We start from the raw sequence: 20,609 nt of genomic DNA, 5'->3' as shown, positions 1-20,609 counted from the left end.
CATTTCTTAAAATCGGCTTTCCGAATTTGACAAAATAAACAAAACTCGTGTTCTTATCATCATAAGCTCATAAACTTGAATGCTCGGGAGATTTGATAATTTTCAAATGATAGCCAGTTGATCCAATTTCCTGTAAATTTTTAGGGCGATGGGATATTTTCTCAGCAAACCCAGAAGTAAAGTGCAGCAAAAATCGGCAATATAAATCAACACCTCGGAACAGGAGCCTTTTCTACTAGTCTAACAATATTGCAACGATACTCTCACGATATTGTGCGACATTCAGAATATTATGAAGATATCTTGCAATAGTTTGCGCTGATAGAATTAAGGAGATGGCTCCTTGCTGTTTGCTTGTCTTATCTTTTATATTTACCTTAATAATCAAATTGAACCTAATCACGTTTTTTTTTCTTTTCATTTTTTAGTTATATCATGGAAATTGTTCAAATGGAATTCATGTTCAAACATAGAATTTTTAAAATTTGTAAAAATTGCAATACATTAAAATGATATTACTTGAGCCTAAAACAAAAACAAACAAACAAAAAAGAAACATATCACAGAATAGGTGTAAATCTGTTCCAAGTCTACTAACTTGAAGGTATAGATCAGATTTATTATTCATATAAAAAGTAGAAGCTTTAGATAGTATAAAAACACAAAAACAACCCTAAACTGCATTACTGCTCATTTACTTTCAAATTACGGTATTCAAATACTATTAATAATAATAAAATAAAATAAATTCCGCAATATAAAAAAAAGAATTGAAATTTCTGTTTTCACTATTTCTGGAACTGCGTTTTTACACAATTGCTTTCAATTGATAAACCTGTTAACAGGAAAAAAATTTGTGCAATGTTACTGCATATGCTTAACAGACAGAAACCGAGACCAAAAGGAAAGACAGTCCACCAGGATTTTTTTTCCTTGCAAGAGGCACATTCTGTAAATAGAAAATGAAATGATCTTTCTGCCACTATTTCTCATGTTCTACATTCTTGAGGGCTGAAAGCGTTTCAACAAAAGGGCATTAAGTTTCTTACGGATTTAAATACTGCAAGCAAATTTAAATAAATTAGTGCTTTAATTTAAGCAGTGAATAATGCTCTGGATGCTGCAGTGCTTATGCGTCAATCACCACTGAAATATATTTGAATGCCATGTTCTGCGAGCACAGAATGTAGCGAACTATTCTAACAGAGGTGACTTCCAAAGAACAGCACGGTGAGTTCAGATTTTGAAGTACATGTCTTTTTCACAGATGCATGCAAAATTAAACGTGAAGGAGCATTTAATATCCATGAATGCAGATCAGCATTCACATTAGCTAACTTTTCTCATGGATTCTAAGAGTTTGAATGTTCAAACTAAATAATAAGTCCCTATAATTTCTGCCAGATTGTCTTGGCAGAAAAAAGAAATATGACGCAATATTTCGGGAGTTGATGGGAAATATTACGACGAATACATAACCGTATTTATATACATTCGTGATGTAATATAAACCCATTTTTGGTGAGGGGTACTGCATATTCTGATCTTTCGACGATGGATCAGACGAGGCGGTCCTGCAGTAGATTTGTCGATATTGATTGTGAAAACAACTAAAAAATCTCCTCACGAAATCAGAAAAAGAATGCACCACAAGACTTTTGACAGCTGCTGGAGAACAATGAGATATATCTGGTTTATTCCAAAACGTTTGCTATTCTCGTATTCACTGTTGTTTCGTTGCCAGTATTTTTTTGTTTTTAAAAATAATTTTTCTAAGTAAATTTTCTTTTGGACATCCCTAATGGACAAAAGCTCAACGATTTGACATAGCATGGCATTTAAAATATCAAAAAAAAAAAAAAAAAATAAATAAATAAATAAATCTTGTGCTAATAGGGATATGCCATTCTGTTTCTCTATTCCATAACTAAGTACTTTCTAGTACACAGTATATTAATTTTATTGCTATACCCATATCAGCAGTTTTTAATAAATATTACATCATTTAATAATGTTGGGATGAAGCGAGCGGACTATTTTTCTCGCGTATTAATATCTGTGTGACTACGCTTCTGGCGCTTCGTTCCGCCACCATTCCTCCCGCGAACATGATGCTATATGCGTAATTGTCATTATCTGTTTTCTTTTCTTTTCGTTTTCTGTGTCTAATAAATGTGCTGTCTTCAAGAACCATGCTGAGATTATTGAAAAGTAATAACAAATAATAATGAAAATTACATAGTCATTTAATAATAAAAATTGCATAAAAACGGAAATAATAAAATCCTGAACCAGTGTTTATATATATATATATATATATATATATAAAGAATTCGTTTTAGTATTTCGATTATAAAAATCGTCAACACTCGGATGCATTATTCACTAATACATGGACTTGCTTATTAGATTAAAAAATAAATATATACAATTATTTTAGTTTCCTTATTTTTTTTTATCATTCTGTAGGTATTTTTAACAATTAAAATTAAATAAATAAATAAATAAAACATCAAAATGATGCACCGTCTTGAATGGTGAGTGAGAGGCACCATCCGAATGCAAAAAATTAAGTGTTATTTTAAATAATTAGTAAAAAAAAAAAGCATATTTTAATACAATGCAATACAAAATTTACAAAGGTTGCTGGCTTTTTAACTAATCAAACAAGTAAAAAAATAGCGGGAGTGGTCTCACGAAATTGTTTGCATTTTCTTCTGTGGGATTATTGGTATGAGCGAGGATAGAACCTGGGATGTTGTGGTTCGCAGCCCAGTAACATGACCACGATACAAAAGCAATTGCTCGTGTAGCGTAGCTGTTAACTGGCTTATAAGCTTTTCACTATACTTCATTAAGGTGTTATTTCTCATTCCTTCCGCATAAAACCGGGAGCTTTAAGCATGGCCGTGAAAGCCATGAGTGCTCAGATTTTAATTTCAGAGTTCCACACATAATCGTTTTGTGATCTAGTAGAATAGTAAAGGGAAACTGATGATGCATATAGCATAATTTTAGTAACAAGACCACTTCTCATTTACTGAAATCGTCATCATGTTTACATTGTGAACAAAACTGAATAATCGCGTTTATATGCATTTGAATATACAGACTGATGGACGTCAATTCTTTATCAGATCTGACTCAAAATTCGATAAGTATTCTAGCGGATTAGAATGCACGAGGATAGAACCTGGGACCTTGTGGTTCGCAGCCACGATACAAAACATGACCAGGATACAAAAGCAATTGCTTGGGTAGCGTAGCTGTTAACTGGCTTATAAGCTTTCACCACAGACTCTCCCTCCAGTGAGTTGGAGGTGAGACGAACGATATGGCTGTTGAGTGGTGATGTATTATTTATTAGCTGTTGAGTCTAATATGCCTCAGTTTCTCGCCTCTCGTGGAACGCTGAGGAATACAACGAGAGTAGATCCGAGGACAGAGTACGCGATGTTGTTGTGTGTCGAATAAAGATATATTTTTGATATAAACGAAGAGTGATTGCTTCCAAACTCTTACATGGAGTCAGATCATGACAAATAACATTTTGGATGAATCAATTCTCCTCAGTATCTACATTGACTGAATTCAGTTGTTGCATTTTTCAAGTATCGGATTACTCGCTATTGAATGTACAGACCAAAAAGCGGTCAATTCCACGTAACCTCAAGACGGTGAACAGATCTGATGCAAAATTAAATAAGATTCCTGTATTTCATTTATTTAAACTGTTCCTTTTCCTGTATTTCATTTATTTAAACTGTTCCTTTTCCTGTATTTCATTTATTTAAAATACTGTATTTTATATATATCACATTTACATGCAAGCAAAAGTGCAGGCCAATACATGGTCAAGCTCTTAATAGATTTTTCAAAATTTGATATGTATCTACACTTATGGTATACCTGTGTACCTAATTTTATCTATCTGATTCATTATGTTTTTAATTCCGTGTTCACCTGTGCTCGAATAGCCAGATTTCTCTGAATGGATTTCATTCAAAATTTCATGGAAATAAAAAAAATTGTGTAAAAGCCACATACCAAGTTCCATCCATGCAGCCCAACATGTTTTTTTGTTATCGTGATCATAGACAGACCCAATTAAAAAATTCTGGTTTTCGGACCCAGGCAGATCTAAAATGTGAAGATCCGTCAAAATCTAGCGTTAGAATTCTTTGATGATTACAACATTTTATATTGTATATGAAAAAGTAAAAAAAAGATTATATTTTAACACTTTCTGTGGAAACAGTACTTTTCTATTTGTTAAATTACTGATTCTTGATGTTGCCTACTGATGTTGGCAAACACAAAGACAGCAGTAAAAATATGTAGTACAATTCAAGTGTTGTTTATTTTTGGTTTTACTAAGAGCACTTCATAAATGCGAAATCGAAACTTTGGATATAGTGGCTTAGCCGGCGGGTACAACAATGGGGTAAGGTCGAATTATTTTCACTTCGATAATAGGTCATATTTCAGTGCACCATGAACCGCATCACAATATACAGTACCAGTTTTAATTTTCACGGCAACTCAGCCATTTCAGATTACCTAGGATGTTAAGGTAATGAGGTGGAGCTTTTTTGAAGTTAAGAATGATCACATTTGATGAACACCACAAATACGTGAATGAGGAGTTAAATACATGAGCATTTATTTTTCAATAAGATATAGTAATGGTGGTGTGATCATGTTAACCATATTCCAATGATAGAACATACCTCACACAAACGGATTAGCTATTTTGTAACTGACTTGGGATTATTATTCATAAAAATTGGTCATTCAGAAGTATTAGTAGCATAAAACATATCAATTCAATGCTAAAGTAGAAGTGATTTCATCTGATTTACCTTTGCTAAACTACTCCATATGTCCTAAGCAAAACAAAATTCTTACATCATGGCTCAAGCAATAAATCAAGCCATTGTTAGGGATGCTAATGTTAATCAATAGAGAACTACTTACTTCATCACTAGAAATAGAAAGCCAGTTAACTAAAATAATGAAGATAATTTTAAACAAGAAAGATTTTATTAACTATTTATTTTAAAATGTCTTCCAATAAAAAGACAATCAACACATATCTTATATACAAACATATCAATTCAAAGCTTCAAGAAGTTCTTTCATTTCAGAAAACCGCTGTTTAGAACAGTCAATACAATGGAATAGCTGATCTTCTTTCACAGGACCAAAAGAATGCACGTTTATTTCATGTTTATCTTTTAAGAAGACAGTAATACAACTTTTCGCTAATGATTCTTCTTCTGATGACGGATCTGCCACACAGCTTTTCTCTAATACAGCATATGTAGCAGAAAACACAAAATAATTTATTTTTAAATCGAACAATTTCTCAGTTACTTCTATAGAGTTCGTCTCCTCATTCACCACAACTTCCGGCAGTTTGGTATTCCTCAAAGCAGCCATAAGTGCTAGTATACAAGCATCCAGAACATTGCCGTCAGAGCTAAGACAAACCATTTCAGCAAATAAACACCATGAAAGCTTGTTTGGAGCAATGCACAGGTCTGTGGGATCTACAAATGGAGAATTTTTCCACAAGTCCATGATGATTTGAGAATAAACCTGAGCCTGTTCAGTTGGAGGACCAGGCACATAACGATTAGAGCATATTGAAGTCAATGTGACATTTGGCACAAAGAAGCCTTTGTCTGGTTCATTGGAAAGTGGGTTGGTTAATTCTGCTTTGATTCCACAGAGTACTGAAGTATCATCAAGTTTAACTAATGCTGAACCACAGGCAGTTCCAATAGAGCCAGTGTTTATAAGAACTGAGCGAAAATTTGTTAATGATCTTCCACCAGGACGGAGGTCATGCTCCAAGAGAGCATTGATGTATTTTTGAGGCTGAAGAAGTTTCAAATGGGCTTCTGCTTTTTTGCTAATAGCTCTGGAAGGATAAATAATTACATTGTAAATAGAGCAATTATGCAACAAAGAGAGACAAACTATAACTTCCCTATATTTAATATACCATTAATTAAAAAAAGTTATTAAAATTGTATTTAACAAAATTTCATTTAACAATATAAGAAATAGCAAAATTTCTTTACTAAACTGTTTCACAAAGATACAACTTTATTTTTGTAAATCTTTTTAAAAATTACAAAAACAGCAGTAATTTAATTTTATTTTTCCTACATACAGATTTTAATAAAACTGAGACAAGATATTGAGCATAGAAAAAAAAGAAAAGTAAGATACTACTAGATTTTGTTTTTATAAATTGTCACATGTATTGACAAAAGCAATATGTTTTAATATATTTCAATAAGGACAATATTTTCAGTAAGGAGAGTAATCGTCTCGAGCAGCGATACAGCAAATATGTATGATGTTAACTATAAAATCAGTAAAAAAAAAAAAAAAAAAGAGGCATCATTTGAAGAATTTCAAAGCCCTAACTAAACAAGAAAAAAAAAAAAAAATAGCAAAGTTTCTCCTGATAAAACACACTTATCTATACTTTTATCAGAGTTTGGCTGGATTATACCATATACTGAAATGTTTAGCACTGAAAATAATCTTCCATGATATGAGACTTAAGCTACCTAATTTTGTAGGATAAAATTATGTTCCCATTAAACATCAGCAAGATGGCACATGTAAGCACCAAAGTGCCCTAAGAATAGATTTGAGTAATGAAATGATATGGAAATCTTAGTCCAGTTAAATTGTACTTTAAAAAGCAAAACACATTTTTATTGCTTTAAATTGTTGGATTGACTAATTAAAATATGCCACTATATCATGTACCCAGATATCTGATTGGATGGATCAGGGGAAGGGTAACTGAAATTTAAAGGACTAGCTTTTTTATTTTTAATCTGTGAGGAAAATTTAAATCAGAAAGTTATTGCTAAAAAAAAAAAAAAAAAAAAACTCTAAAAAGATCCATCAAATTGCACAATAGCTTCATTAAGTCAAGAGTTAAAAAATAAAAGTTATAATTTTTTTATGGTTTATAATTTACAATATATAAAAAAGTATAGTAAACTAGTCGCTTTTGGCGACCAGCTTGTTTGTGCAGATTACTAATTTTTAGACTGTTAAATTATTAATATAGGATATATTTCTTTAAAAAACATTTCACCTTATAATTTAATATGACTAAAACACATGAATTCAATTAAAACAATTTACTGCAATTTACAAAGTGTATATATTATGAAATAAAAATCCTATTATGCATTTAATGATTGGCAAAAACACATGATTGAGTGTTTTGATGGAGAGTTTGAATTTCATTATAGATTTAAATACATTGTTTCAGATAGTGTATCAAACTGAATTAAAAGCATCATTCAAGTTAAATGAAAAAAATCTTCAAAAATCAAATGTATATCATTAAAAAGGTCTCTTTTTGTATCTTAAGATAATACATAAAGTTTTTTTTTAATAAGATAACTGTTTAAGGAAATTTGTGGACCAATTTCATAAGTAAGTTATTACAATTATGGTGAGATTTAAGATTAATATATGGCACCAAAATTGTAAAATTTTGCAGTGATTTCTTGTCAAATATAATCATGACAGTTTTTTATTGCAACTTTAAAAACAGCTCGTTAACATTTCTGGTATACCATTAGGATTGTAGACTTTTAGAGAAGTTTTGGACAATCAGCAGGATTTGATGTGCTTGATGAGAAACTGTAAACTTTAAATTTTACCACGATTTCTTATCTAGCAACGGTTAAGCCTATACTTGCATTTCATTGATCTTTTTGTTTGAAGCATATTTATTGATTTCTTTTATATCTACGTTCCTCTGACTGAATGTTTTATTTGGTGAAATGATGAAGTATTTTCAGAAAATTTTGTAGCTTCATTAATTAGCTAAGTGAAGCATTTGATTCAATACAGCTGCAAAAATTTTCTATGACTGAAGCAGTCTGAAATGTGTATAATATTTTGTTTGTATTTGACTGTTGCCATTTGACAATTAGTTTGTAGCTCGATTTCTCTGCCAAGTATATTAGTGTTTAATATTATATATATATATATGTATAAATTTTTATAGATTTAAAAAAATATACAGAATATAATTGATAAATAGTTGTTATACAGGAGGATATAACTGATTAATATTTTATATCAATACTTTCACTCAGTGTTAAAAATTCAATTTTGTTAAAAAAAAAAAAAAAAAAAAAAAAAGAAGACTGTTTTGTTCTATCAATCTTGGTTGGTGCAGTAAGAGGGGAAATATTCCAAAAGTTTTTCTTTATAATTTCAAATAGCTACAGTGTCAGGATCTTTTTTTAAAAATTAATATTTTTTCTCAATTATTATCAACTACAATCATGATCTTTTCTAAATTGTGATTGATAATGGTTGAATGCATCCCAATATAGCAAAGAACACATTTAGCCATTATAATTGGAACAAATCATTAACTTCATATTTTCATGAAAAAAAAAAAAATAAGACACAGACCCCTGCTCAGTACATATTTATAAGTTTAAACAGTAACATTAAAATTCTCTTAAGCTGTATTGGGGGGGGGGCAGCCTAACTTTTTGAAAAGTTTTCCTTTTCTTTAAATTTGAAAATATTGGAAACATTTGAGCAGATAATCTTATTATAAAATAATTCAGACATAAATAAACAAGGACTGAAATAAACAGGTAATTAATATAACACAGACTCAATTCTAGAAAAGAAGTGATTATCATGCCGTTTAATTGTAGGGATTATTATGCTATTTAAATACAAACTAATCTAGTCCATTCTATAATAATCATTGTTGGATGCCATTTGATTAAACATCTGCATCCACAATAAGAAATTTTTAAGTCAGTGTATGCATAATGAAATTTTTTTGGAATTATTTAAATGTCAATAATAATTTCATCCAAAGCAAACCAAAATATAATTTATGCATGCGATGAATTAACAGCAAGTTCAATTAATTCAGATTGAAAAGCTTGTGCTAACTAGAGAATCATTTCCTTAAAAAAAAAAGCTTATATTATCACAAATACAAAATTTAACAAAAGTCTATTTTTTTTAGAGTGACAATTATAAGAAAACAAATGTAAATATGCATACAAAATAAAACAGTAAAAAAAAATAAAAAAAAATGTATTATTAAATTATATGCATTAGAATTATGGCAATAAATAAACCATTACATTAAAATTGCACTTGTTAAGTAATTTCAAATTTATTGATAACGCCATCTAATTTTGTTCCTTCTGACAGATTCTTTTCTATTTCAGTTTATCTAAATAAAGAACTAAAAAATTTTAATCAATCTATTGTCACAAGTCATATGTTATGACTTGCTTAATTTTTTAAAGCAAATTATCCACATTAAATAAAATTGATAGTCAACTAACCATGCACAATGCCTTCATGTAAGTATGCTTTGCAAGAAGGCAGACAAGACGATATAACAAAAAGTATAATATTTACCCTTCACTTGGTTCATCATCTTGGTGGTCACACCTATCTTCAACATGCTGCATCAAGCACAATCGGATATCAGTTAATATTTGATGGCAAGACGATTGTAAGGTTTTCAAACTCTGTAATAAAAAGCAAATACTTTAATTAAAATAAAAAAAATATTCAATGTTGATCTTATAACATTCAATGGCAATTATTTATTTCATTATTTCCTAAAATGTGAAGTTGTTGTTGTTGTGTTGTTTCTTATGGCACTTCTCATAGACAAGCCCACCGAGAAAATCAGTTTTTTAAGCAATAGAGCATCTCTTGTTTCAATAGCACCATCTAGGGCAAAGAGTAAGACTTAGCAACTCATGCGTCACAACCCTTTTTACGCGGCGGACTTCATTCACTCAACCACAGATCGTAATTTAGACCTGAATCAGAGAACGATCACCTCTGATCCACCCCAGTGGTATTGTCTCGACTTGGAGGACTTTGTGGCAACAACAGATTCATATATGCACCAACCGCTACCACACATGGGAAGTCTTCGACCAGCGGGGTTTGAACTCACAATTCAAGAGATGCGAATCCAATGCCCTACCAACTAGGTTATCCAGGCTCAAAATGTTCTATGATATGAAATATACTAAGCCTTTTATTACATCATTAACCATCACCCTAATCACTAATGAGTAAAAAAAGATCCAGGATGTATGTAGTTTATTTAGCTTTCTCTTTCTGTGAGGACATCAAAAGTTGAGTAGTTTCTCTTTTCAGCAGGAACATACCATTAAAATTTATACTCCAGCATGACATGCTATTTTGTCATATGTGATTCTTTAGTATTACATTATTAAAACTAAACATTATTTACAAGTGCTTGTCAAATATTTTTCTGATTACTTTTGGATGAATATTCCTTAAAAGGTGAATTAATTTTACTACTAAATATAAATCTAAATGTCATCTTGATAGAGTTTAATGGAACTTAAAAAAATAATGAATTAATACCAAGTTATAAAAGTTACACATTTACCACACAAATCTTTTTGTTGTAAAAGTGGACGATGACATGATTAAGTTTATATATATATATATATATATATATATATATATAAATACAATTTTGATTAAAATATTAGTCCCCCCCATAATTTTAAATTGCAGTATTTATATCAGCATTAAGAGGGACGAGAAGCTTATCTTAAGAGGAATTTATCAAAAACTGGAAGTTTCTTAATTTTTTTAAAAAAGTTTACACATTTTATTTGGCATCTTAAACTTAATAACAGTTCAAAAATTAGAAATCAAAACTTACTTCAGAAAGTAGAGTAGGATTGACATAACCATAGCTGTCCATATAAATAACTTGATTCTTATATTCAGCCATCATTGCAATAGCCATATACTTGCATTCTTCCTTTGACTGAAAAAAAAAATCATGAATATATCATTAGAGAAAAATATTAAAATGTATTTTTCCATTAAATCAACAAAACATATCTGCATCATACCTTGCAATACAATTCCTCTTCAGCTGTTGGATCAATAAGAACTGTTGAATCATAATGAACCTAAATTTAAAATATAAGACATTACTACTCAATATTTAGATTTGCATTTTTATTTTTTTTCTACTGTTTACAACATTTTTTTGATAACTTCAGATTTCTTATGTTCATATTTGAAGTGGTTCTATATTTATACCATATTCCACCAATTCCTTGAAATAGGTAAAGTGTGGTAATAATTTATATATATATATATATATATATATATATATATATATATATATATATATATATATATATATATATATATATATATATATATATATATATATATATATATATATATATATATTTAGTGTATAATACAAGACATTTAATGTTTCATATCTTATGTCTATTACAGATGCATTCTAAAATTTGAACAAACTGACATTTAAAAAGCCATAAAAAAGTTTGCCTCCCACTAAATTTCACATTATTTCCTACATGAGAATATCATTTATATAAGCTTTTAAAAGACAGTATACTATTATGTCTACAAAAGAAATAATATTCATCCAATTTTAATAAAACAATCAGAAATGAGCCCAGTATATTGAATTATGGATACAGCAAAACTAAAATACAGCAACCAGAAAGACAATTATTATAATTAAAATTGAATTCATTTGACTCTAGTGATTAAATTAATCTATCTTTGTGCTGCAATACAGTTATTATCTTCAATAAATGAAATAACAATGCATAAATAAATAAATTAAATAAAGGATATTTAGAAGTAACTTTAGATAGTGTCTAGATGTGATTAATTAAGAGCAATAATGTAAAATATTTATTATGATTTCATTTAATACAGGCAGTAAGCCAATTAAGTTTGTTTTAATAAGTCATGATTTGAATAAATTTTACTCTTTCATATATAAAGAGAAAAAAATTGAATCGTTAAGAAATTCAAACTTAAAGAGATTTTAATGATTTTTCCCACGTTTCAGATTTTTTTGAGCAACAATAGTGTTTATGTCTATATATGAAAAAACTCAAAAATGCTTGGAGCAAGGTATATGAAATTTCGTATGAAGGTTTTAAATCAAATTTATGGATCTCTATCAAAATTTGAATGGAAACCTTTCAAAAGATATTTGTCTCTCTGCAAGTGAACACAACTACAATATACAAGACCCAGATAAATAAAGATTTAGAACATAGTCCTAGCACTTAAAATAGCGACCCACATCAAATTTTGAACTAAATTCATAATAGGATTGACTGTATGTTGCTCCATACGTCAGCATGGACTCCAACATAATTCAAAACACAATTTAGATAAATGAAATTTGATACATGATTTTGTTTTTAAAATTATAGCCCTATTTGAAATTTAGTTTTATTTAGTAAAAAACAAACAAACACACACAAAAAAAACTCAAAATGTGTATTTAGTATTGTTTATATTACTACAAAGCACAAAACATTCGTTTGCAGAACACTGAAAATAAAAATATGAGAAGCCATAGAAATTACAGCTTTGCCCAAGATTCATAATTTTCATGTAATACTGAGGGAGATAAAAATCTTTCTCAGTGAGTGTATAAATAAATTTTGAGGAAACCACAGCTGCTGACTCAGCAAAATTTTGCTTAACTGAGCAAATATTTAAGAACAGCACTTATTCTAGTCGATCTGTTGATGCTGGTCAATAGTTTCGAAGAAATCATATGAAGACATGACAGTTTTGAAACACAAAAAATTAAATTTCCTAAAATAATGGATTAATTAAAAAATAAACACCAAGAAGTAAAATAAATTCTATTAATTAAATAATAAAATGAATATATTTATATTAAAAAACTTAGGATATTAAAAATATTGAAGGATTACTAGATAACTGAAAATAGATTGACTCCAAGAATCATAAAATTCAATACTGAAATCTGAATTTTTGCAGAAATATGACGTGTTTGCATATGTCAAATTTCAGTCATTTAACTTGATTCTTTTGAGATACAATATTAACACAGATACATAATTCCAAAAGTTTAATTTCCAGACTTAGAGACAACTAAAATGTTGACATTCATAAAAATCTTAAGCTAATATTTTAAAAATTACTGTACTTCTCCAGTTTATTACACATAAAAGAAAGCCCTTTTTAAGTAATGAAATAACAACTAAGTAAGGCATTATGTACAATAAAATTAAATGCAAATGTTTACTGAGTTTTCATGATTTAATTTTATGTTATAAATAACATGATAGGTCCTGAAAATACACAATATCAAAGCATTAAAATATAATGTATTTAAAATTTGCTAAAGACAAACAAAATATGCATAATCTATTTTTAGAAAATTAACTTTTTGTAATTCATAAAATATGCAGCTTAATTACAAAATTAAACATACTAAACTGCATCCAATAGGAAGATCATACATTTCCACACCAGCATTTGATAGGGCCGCTCCAGCACATGTAATGGCAGCACTTACAACTAAAGGCAAATTATTAAAAGGAATGATTTATAAATCCTTCTGTAACATCAGGTAGGGAATTAAAAATGACAATATAAGAATATTTACCTCCACCATCATTTTCTAAAACAAAAATAGTAATATCCAATCTTGATTTCGGAAATTTGTGCTAGCGGAGAAAAATATTTTTATAGCAATTGTATGATATGGCATATATAAAAGAATGCTTTTGAATAATATCTTCAGTTTTATTTTAATAGAAATAAAAAAAAAAATTTTAAAAGTAGAATAAGTGTCAATTACAAGAAAAATGTAATAATTTTTTTATATTTTTTTTTCCTTTGAACCTGCATTACGTAATCATATTTGCAGGAACATTATTGCAATGATACAGAAACAAAGAATATTGCTTTATAACCAATGTCCTGAAGACACTGCTTGTTTAGATCTTAATATTTAAAATTTTCATACAGTATGCAGAGAACAAAAGATAAATAATATGTTTGCATCCTATACTAAATAGGTAAGATTATACAGAGTAATTAAAATAAATGCACTGCTTACAAATGGCTATAACTTCTTAATAAACAAAGGAAAAAGAAAAATTTCAACACAATACTAACTGGAACATAAAGTTTTGTTCATGTACATAAAATCTGCTCTATTTAACTGCTCTTGGTCAACAACTATGCAAAACTTCATTTTTCAGCAGTAAAGTGAAGAATATTCACAACTATTCCTGTTCAATAACCACATACATGCTCTGCATGTGGATATCTAAATCATCAGAAATATCTTCCTGCAATTTCATTTTATTTAGCCATGTTACAAATTCTGTCTCAAAACTTCTTAAAAAAGTAGCAAGTAAACAAAATGAGGGTTGGTCAAGAAGAATGTTCACATGGTAGTAAAGTGGAATGCTATTGATATGTTATCTGTTTGATCAAGGATAAACACAATGAACAATTATTATTCATGAACACGTGGAACTTTTAATTTCCTTCTATATTTGCTCAAATTTTTCTACCTCTAATTATTTACAAGGACAAAGCAATAATTTTGAATTTCCCTGCATTAACCCTGCAGGATAAATTATTATCCAGATATAGCTAAAATTCAAAATATTGAACTATTTTGAAATTCCAAAATTTAGCATTTTAAAATTTATTGTAATGCATGATTTTTCTCAAATTTCATTTTATAACAAATAATTATTTAGATATAAATTATTTGGGAGCATGATAAAGAACATCCCTTACATTTGCAGCAAAGACGGTGCAGAAAATGAAATATTATTTATTATCATTAAACAAAATATACATGATATTTTGTGCCCCAATCCCCAAAATATCACCCAGGATCTAAATGGTACAGAGTTTAGAGATACTTCATTAAATAGTTGGCTTCCTACTAACAGTTCTTTTCAACCAAAATATGCTAATAAGTATACTTTAAGATGTAATTTCATTCTTGAGGGATTAAGTGTAAAGCCAAAATCAAAAGATATATTTCAAAATTTCTTGATGTTCATGTTGAATATGCACTTTGTTGCACTTCCCTCTCTCTTACTCTAATTTAAAAAAAAAAAAAAAAAAAAAAAGGTAGAAATAAAATTTAAGAAATGATGAAATAACATAAATCGATTTTTAATTTAAAAAATGCACACTTTATGCTTTGTTAATGAAATTTGTAAAGCATATATGCATAACCTAATAATGATCTCAACTACTAAGAGATTACAAGGATTTTTTTTTCTCCCTAATAGATTTTATGGTCAAAATAAGCCTGCAATCAGTTCTGCTATTTTTTTTCTTAACTTCTTCTTCTTCATAATCTATATTGACAATAGCTAGTTCAATTTCAATCAGAAAAAGCAATTTTTTTAACAAGATACATAACATTACTTTTATTTCTGGAAATTTTTTTAAATCCTTAGTGAACGAATACCACCACATTTGTGACATAAATGCCCCCCTCCCGAACCGCCTCTGATTAGATAGCGTGGCATGAGATTTCAAGAAATTTGTTATGTTCAACAGTTACTGTATTATAAATTATGCACTTTTTCTTGCTATAATAATGAAGCAATTAATTTGCTAAAGATTCGATCAAGCAGTCACTGTTCTAAAAAAAATGTATTCATTTGTTAAGAGTTAAATTACTCAAAAATTTCTAATCATAAAGAACAACATGTTTACTGAATTAAAAAATAAGTTTCTATTAAACCTCTCACTGCATAATTCTTTTATCAAAATAGGTTCAAAATTGTGAAGCATTCCCTGTCAAACATCTTTGAGATTTGAAAAGAGCATGCAAAATGCTGCAAAACATGCTTTTATATTTCACAGAACCATGGACAACTAACACTATCTGTTAACCCAGATCTTAATCAAGCAAACCATGAACGGGAAAAGAATGGGTTGCACAGCTAAAGAGACAAGAAAACCTGCAGAAATTGCAGGGTACACAAATTTTGCTACTTCTACGTTGCATGTGGAAATCGCGGGATACACAGCAAGAGGGTTAAAAGAAAACTTTTATCCATTTTTGAATACTTTTTGGTTAATGGTATTTCATGCATATTATTAACCAATTCTGAACTTAAAATTTTCAACAGAGCATTCCTTGAAATGTTTATAGTTTAAAACATTAGTAATAGCACAGAGCAGCAGGCAAGTAATTACAGAATTTATATTAATAACAAATCATACACTTTGAAAAAAATTTATGGTTTCAAAACATTATTAAGGATTTAAAAAAAAAATCCCTTCTAAATGTAAGTAATATTTCACACTACACAGTACATATACAATTTCAACAGGAATATAAAAGCCTTAAATACCAGATATACATTTTTAAAGAATATGTCAAAGAAACTTTTAAATATAATTCAATCAAACTGACAACATATTCATGCTATACATTTTTTCTACATTCTCAGAAACACATTTGTAAGCTCAAATTATATATACAACTATTGGGATTGGAATACTACCATTAGATTTTTTGGGTTTGGAATAATAATAATAAAACCTTCTTAATTTAAATAACTTACTAGTAAAATTACAGGTTCTAAGGCATCTTGAATGGATCTAGAAATACTTGCTTCCTCATCAGTAGGTAGATATGGTTGTCTTTCTTTGCCAGAAAACATTGCATATTTAAACTCACAATATAACTGCCCCTTAACAGATGAATCACTTTTGTTCAAAACATCACGAGGCCCATTTCTAAAAAGTGAAAGTATAAATATATGTCTCATGTTAGTTTGGCATTTTTCTTCAATGACTTAAATTAAACTGTTGAAACTCAACTACTCACTTGAAAATGACTAATGTATAGTGAGGATAATTAATATGAAGGATATAATACTTTTTTTAGTCCCAATTAAAATGTTTTTCCGTTTTTAACTTTAAGAATATTAAACAAAAATATTTTTCCTTTAATTCCATTCCTAGAAGAGTGGATTATGGGATATCATATTTAATTTGCATGTCTTCATAAACAACTGAACAAGTACTGAATATAATTCTATTTTTTTTGTGGCATTTTATAAATTTTTCAATTCTGAAGTTTGCTTAGAAGAAATTTAACAATACAGTGCTTTAAATTCAAAATTTTTGGTCAATGGAAAAATTAATTTTGCTTTAATTGCATGAAAAACATCTCTAATTTCAATTTTAACATTCATTAAATTCTATAAAAAGACAATTACTTTTTCCTTAAAAAAAAGAAAAAAAGACAGGAACTCCTAAAAATATATTTATAATCAAAACTGAACATTGTTGTAAACTTTGTATCTGTTTTGTGTAATAATGCACCATTACTTTCATGATTATTTTTAAAATATTAATATTCTCAACAGGAATTTTTAATTAAAAAAATTTTCTGAATTTGTATTTGTTTGCATACATTCAAACATGATAGCATGCAGGCTATAAATCTTACATGAAAACAATAAAGAGATACTAACACTTTAGGACGTCTAATTAGAATAAACTTTGGGATTACTTATTTCATAGAAATATATGGGGAAAAAAAGTATACTTCCAAATTTATTTGACCTTTTGATTACGAATCTATCCAGTTTTAATCAATACAATTTGATTCACAAGTCAATTTGTAATTATATAAAGATCGCTCTTGTATTATAATATCTATATTAAAAATAAATAACTAGGTCATTTATCTATATGCTATATCAAAAGCAAATTATACTAAATTAATCACATTATTAATAGGTGTTTTTTAGTTTTTGTTTGCTTATCACAACAATATCCTTTCAATATGTACGAGTAAAACAAGAAAAACATCAAAATAAATCAAACATACACAGAACAAATAATTTTTGTTTTCCCACATTCAAGATAGGCAGATCCAGTAACAGATGGTACAATACCAACTTGCAGAGCTGTAAAGAAATGTTAATAATCATATATGAAGACAAATACATCTTTGTTTAAAAATAAATAGAATTAAAGCTTTTTTTAAAGTTTCAAATAGATATTTATTTCATAATTTATTATAATACTTAAAAATAATTAATTACAAATTTTTGAAACATTAAAAAAAAATCACTGCATATTTTCTAATAGCTTGATAGTGATTACATATAAAAGTACTGGTGACATGATTTTTTTTTTAAAGCATGGCAAGAGTCAAAGTATGCAAAGCTCACTTAAAATACAACTTTATCTAGTGTCCCCCCAGCTTCTATGCATAAGAAAGCAATATTTTTGTGCGTATTTTGACTGCTCTTGAACTGATCAACAAGAATCTAATTATTTTATTTCAATACTTTCTAGCTGTGAGTAACAAAATTTTAAATTTTATTTGCTATAAAATAAAATTTTAACTACAGATTTTTTTTTCCCTGAATACTTTTAAGAAAATATACAAATAAATATAAGTTAGAGCTTTTGAAGAATAGTTTATAGGCTGAGGGATAATAGTTTAACTTCAAAAATAGCAAAAATTCAAACACATTTTATAAATATAGTAAAGAAGGAGAAGAACTGCCAGTTGAATCTCATCTTTTATTTTTCTTCTTGACAGAAATTTGCATTTTTGAGATATTGAAGATCACTGAATTAGGATAAGGAATTAGGTAACAAGCAGTCTATGGAGAGACCAAAACAAAAAGACACAATAATGTACCTTTGAAAATGAAATATCTTCATATTTGTTAAGTAAAACTTAAGAATCTGAAATTGCAATTGCACAAGACTTATGATGCTATTTTCATAGACATATTAATGGACAATTAAAAATTATAGGAATGAATTTTGAGATGTGTGAGAAAAACCAAAGGACCCCACTTCAGAGAAGTTAAAATAATTTTATCTTTGAATTTAAGAGATGATAAAAAGAGTTTTAAAAGGAGAATTTATTAAATATACTCACAAAGAGACTTCAATTCACTGGGAGTTCTGCCATCATTTCTTATGTTATTTTGGATCTAGCATAAATAAAATCAAACAATTATTATTAAAATAAATACTAAAGATAAATCTCAAATAAAAGAAATGAGCAACCAAACACACCAAGCTTTCTGGCTGATTTTTTGTCCTGAAATTATTAAAAGACAAGCAGTTTTCTGGAGCTGCAATCCGTCTGTTATCACGAACCATTTTTTCCCTTCACTTCTTTTTTGAATTACTATGAAATAAAAATAACAAAAATATAAAAACTTTATAATTTTGTTTAGAATGAATGCTATTTCATTTTTTCAGCTTCATACTTATTTTTAAAAGATATGTGTATTTATTTTATTAATATTAACTTTCCTAATTTTCCTTTCCTTTTTCTTAATTTGTTTATTAAGAAAAGGAAATTAAAATCATTTTAAATAATTAGTATTTGAAATAAAATTCTTGAACATTTTTTAAGGGTACTTACGTATTAACGCCACCGCAGCTACAGATTTGGCGCTTTTTAAGTGTTGTGTGCAAACAGGATTGCTCTTTATAGGCTCATTAGCGCAAAAAATGCCAAATCTGTAGCTGCGGTGGCGTTAATACGTAAGTACTCTTTTAAGTTTGTAAAATTCTGCAAACAAATATCAAAAGTAATTTCATTAATTGTGAGTAGAATATAATCAATAACAATGGAAATGATTAATCGTAGGGAAAGCCATCGTTATTGACGACTTGGCATCCTTGGCGCAGCAAGGAGCACACTAAATTTCCCTTTTACCTTGATCAATTGTAGCTGTCTATATCGAGTCAGCTTGCTGGCTATACTGACATTTTAGAAAGAAATTATTAATTGTTGTTTATCCACAATGCTTCAACCTAAATTTATTCTTGAATATTCAAGGAAATATTCCTTAGCACACAGAGCCTGCTTGCAATATTTCCCTAACTTTCTATCTGATCTAAAATTTTTTTACGTATACAATTACCCTCATGAAACTGAATGAGAAAGTTATCCCTTTCCAACAAAAAAAATAATGTAAAAAGATATTGACAAAAAACTGGATTTTTTTTTTTTTTTTTTTTGTAACGGACTAGCATTGGAAGAAGATAGAACATTTCAATGTTTTTGTCTGAATTACACAGAGTAACGCAATAATAACTATTTTCAAAATCGAGTGAATTTAGCTAAAAATAAAATAATTTTTATCAAACTTATACACATTCTGTGCTGAAGATATAGCTTTCTTACTCAATATAAAGCAAAAAAAAAAAAAAAAACCTTTTTTCGCAAAACGTATAAAATATATAATAAACGCAAAAAGTATAAAATATGCATACCTGTATTGCAAAGTAAGGAAGGAATGAGGTTTGTTTTCCGGCGTATGCTCCTGAACGGATTCTTAGCTTGTGCCGGGTTCACAAAAATCAAAACTCGAATATCACAAAAATTGCAAAGTAAGAACGATGATTCGAGCCTTCACGTGGGGAAAAACAAATGTAAATAAAAGTTTTCTGTTGGTTTGTTTCTTGAAAATTATTGCCAGATTTATTTTTCAGATTTAACTCAAAATTTTGATCTTCGATATTCGAGCCAAGGAAGAAAATTTAATATTTGAAACAAAAACATTCTAATTATGTTTAAATTCTATATCCTATAAATCTACTTTAAATATTAAAATGCGTTTTTATTTTCTTTAAGTGCAATTATTTTTTATTCATGACTCACAAATGTAAACAAACAAATTCCTGATTTCTGACATGGTTGTCTGACTTCAACT

General features: G+C 28.6%; 1 protein-coding gene across 1 annotated transcript; it reads right to left on the bottom strand.

Moving 5' to 3' along the window:
• Positions 1 to 5,024: 5,024 nt before the first annotated feature.
• On the bottom strand, positions 5,025 to 20,337 carry LOC129965947 (uncharacterized). The gene is made up of 11 exons (XM_056080251.1): positions 20,170 to 20,337; positions 18,958 to 19,072; positions 18,818 to 18,872; positions 17,747 to 17,825; positions 16,470 to 16,644; positions 13,523 to 13,583; positions 13,349 to 13,434; positions 10,950 to 11,009; positions 10,754 to 10,861; positions 9,454 to 9,566; positions 5,025 to 5,926 (listed from the first exon to the last, which is right to left on the bottom strand). The coding sequence occupies exons 2-11, from the start codon at positions 19,042 to 19,044 to the stop codon at positions 5,113 to 5,115; spliced, it is 1,638 nt and encodes a 545-aa protein (XP_055936226.1). The 5' UTR covers positions 19,045 to 19,072; positions 20,170 to 20,337; the 3' UTR covers positions 5,025 to 5,112.
• Between the last annotated feature and the right edge of the window lie 272 nt (positions 20,338 to 20,609).

The sequence above is a fragment of the Argiope bruennichi genome, chromosome 4 (assembly GCF_947563725.1).
Source record: "Argiope bruennichi chromosome 4, qqArgBrue1.1, whole genome shotgun sequence".
Lineage (NCBI taxonomy): Eukaryota > Metazoa > Arthropoda > Arachnida > Araneae > Araneidae > Argiope > Argiope bruennichi.
Note: the sequence above shows the minus strand (reverse complement) of the source record. Positions and strands in the feature narration are given on the sequence as shown.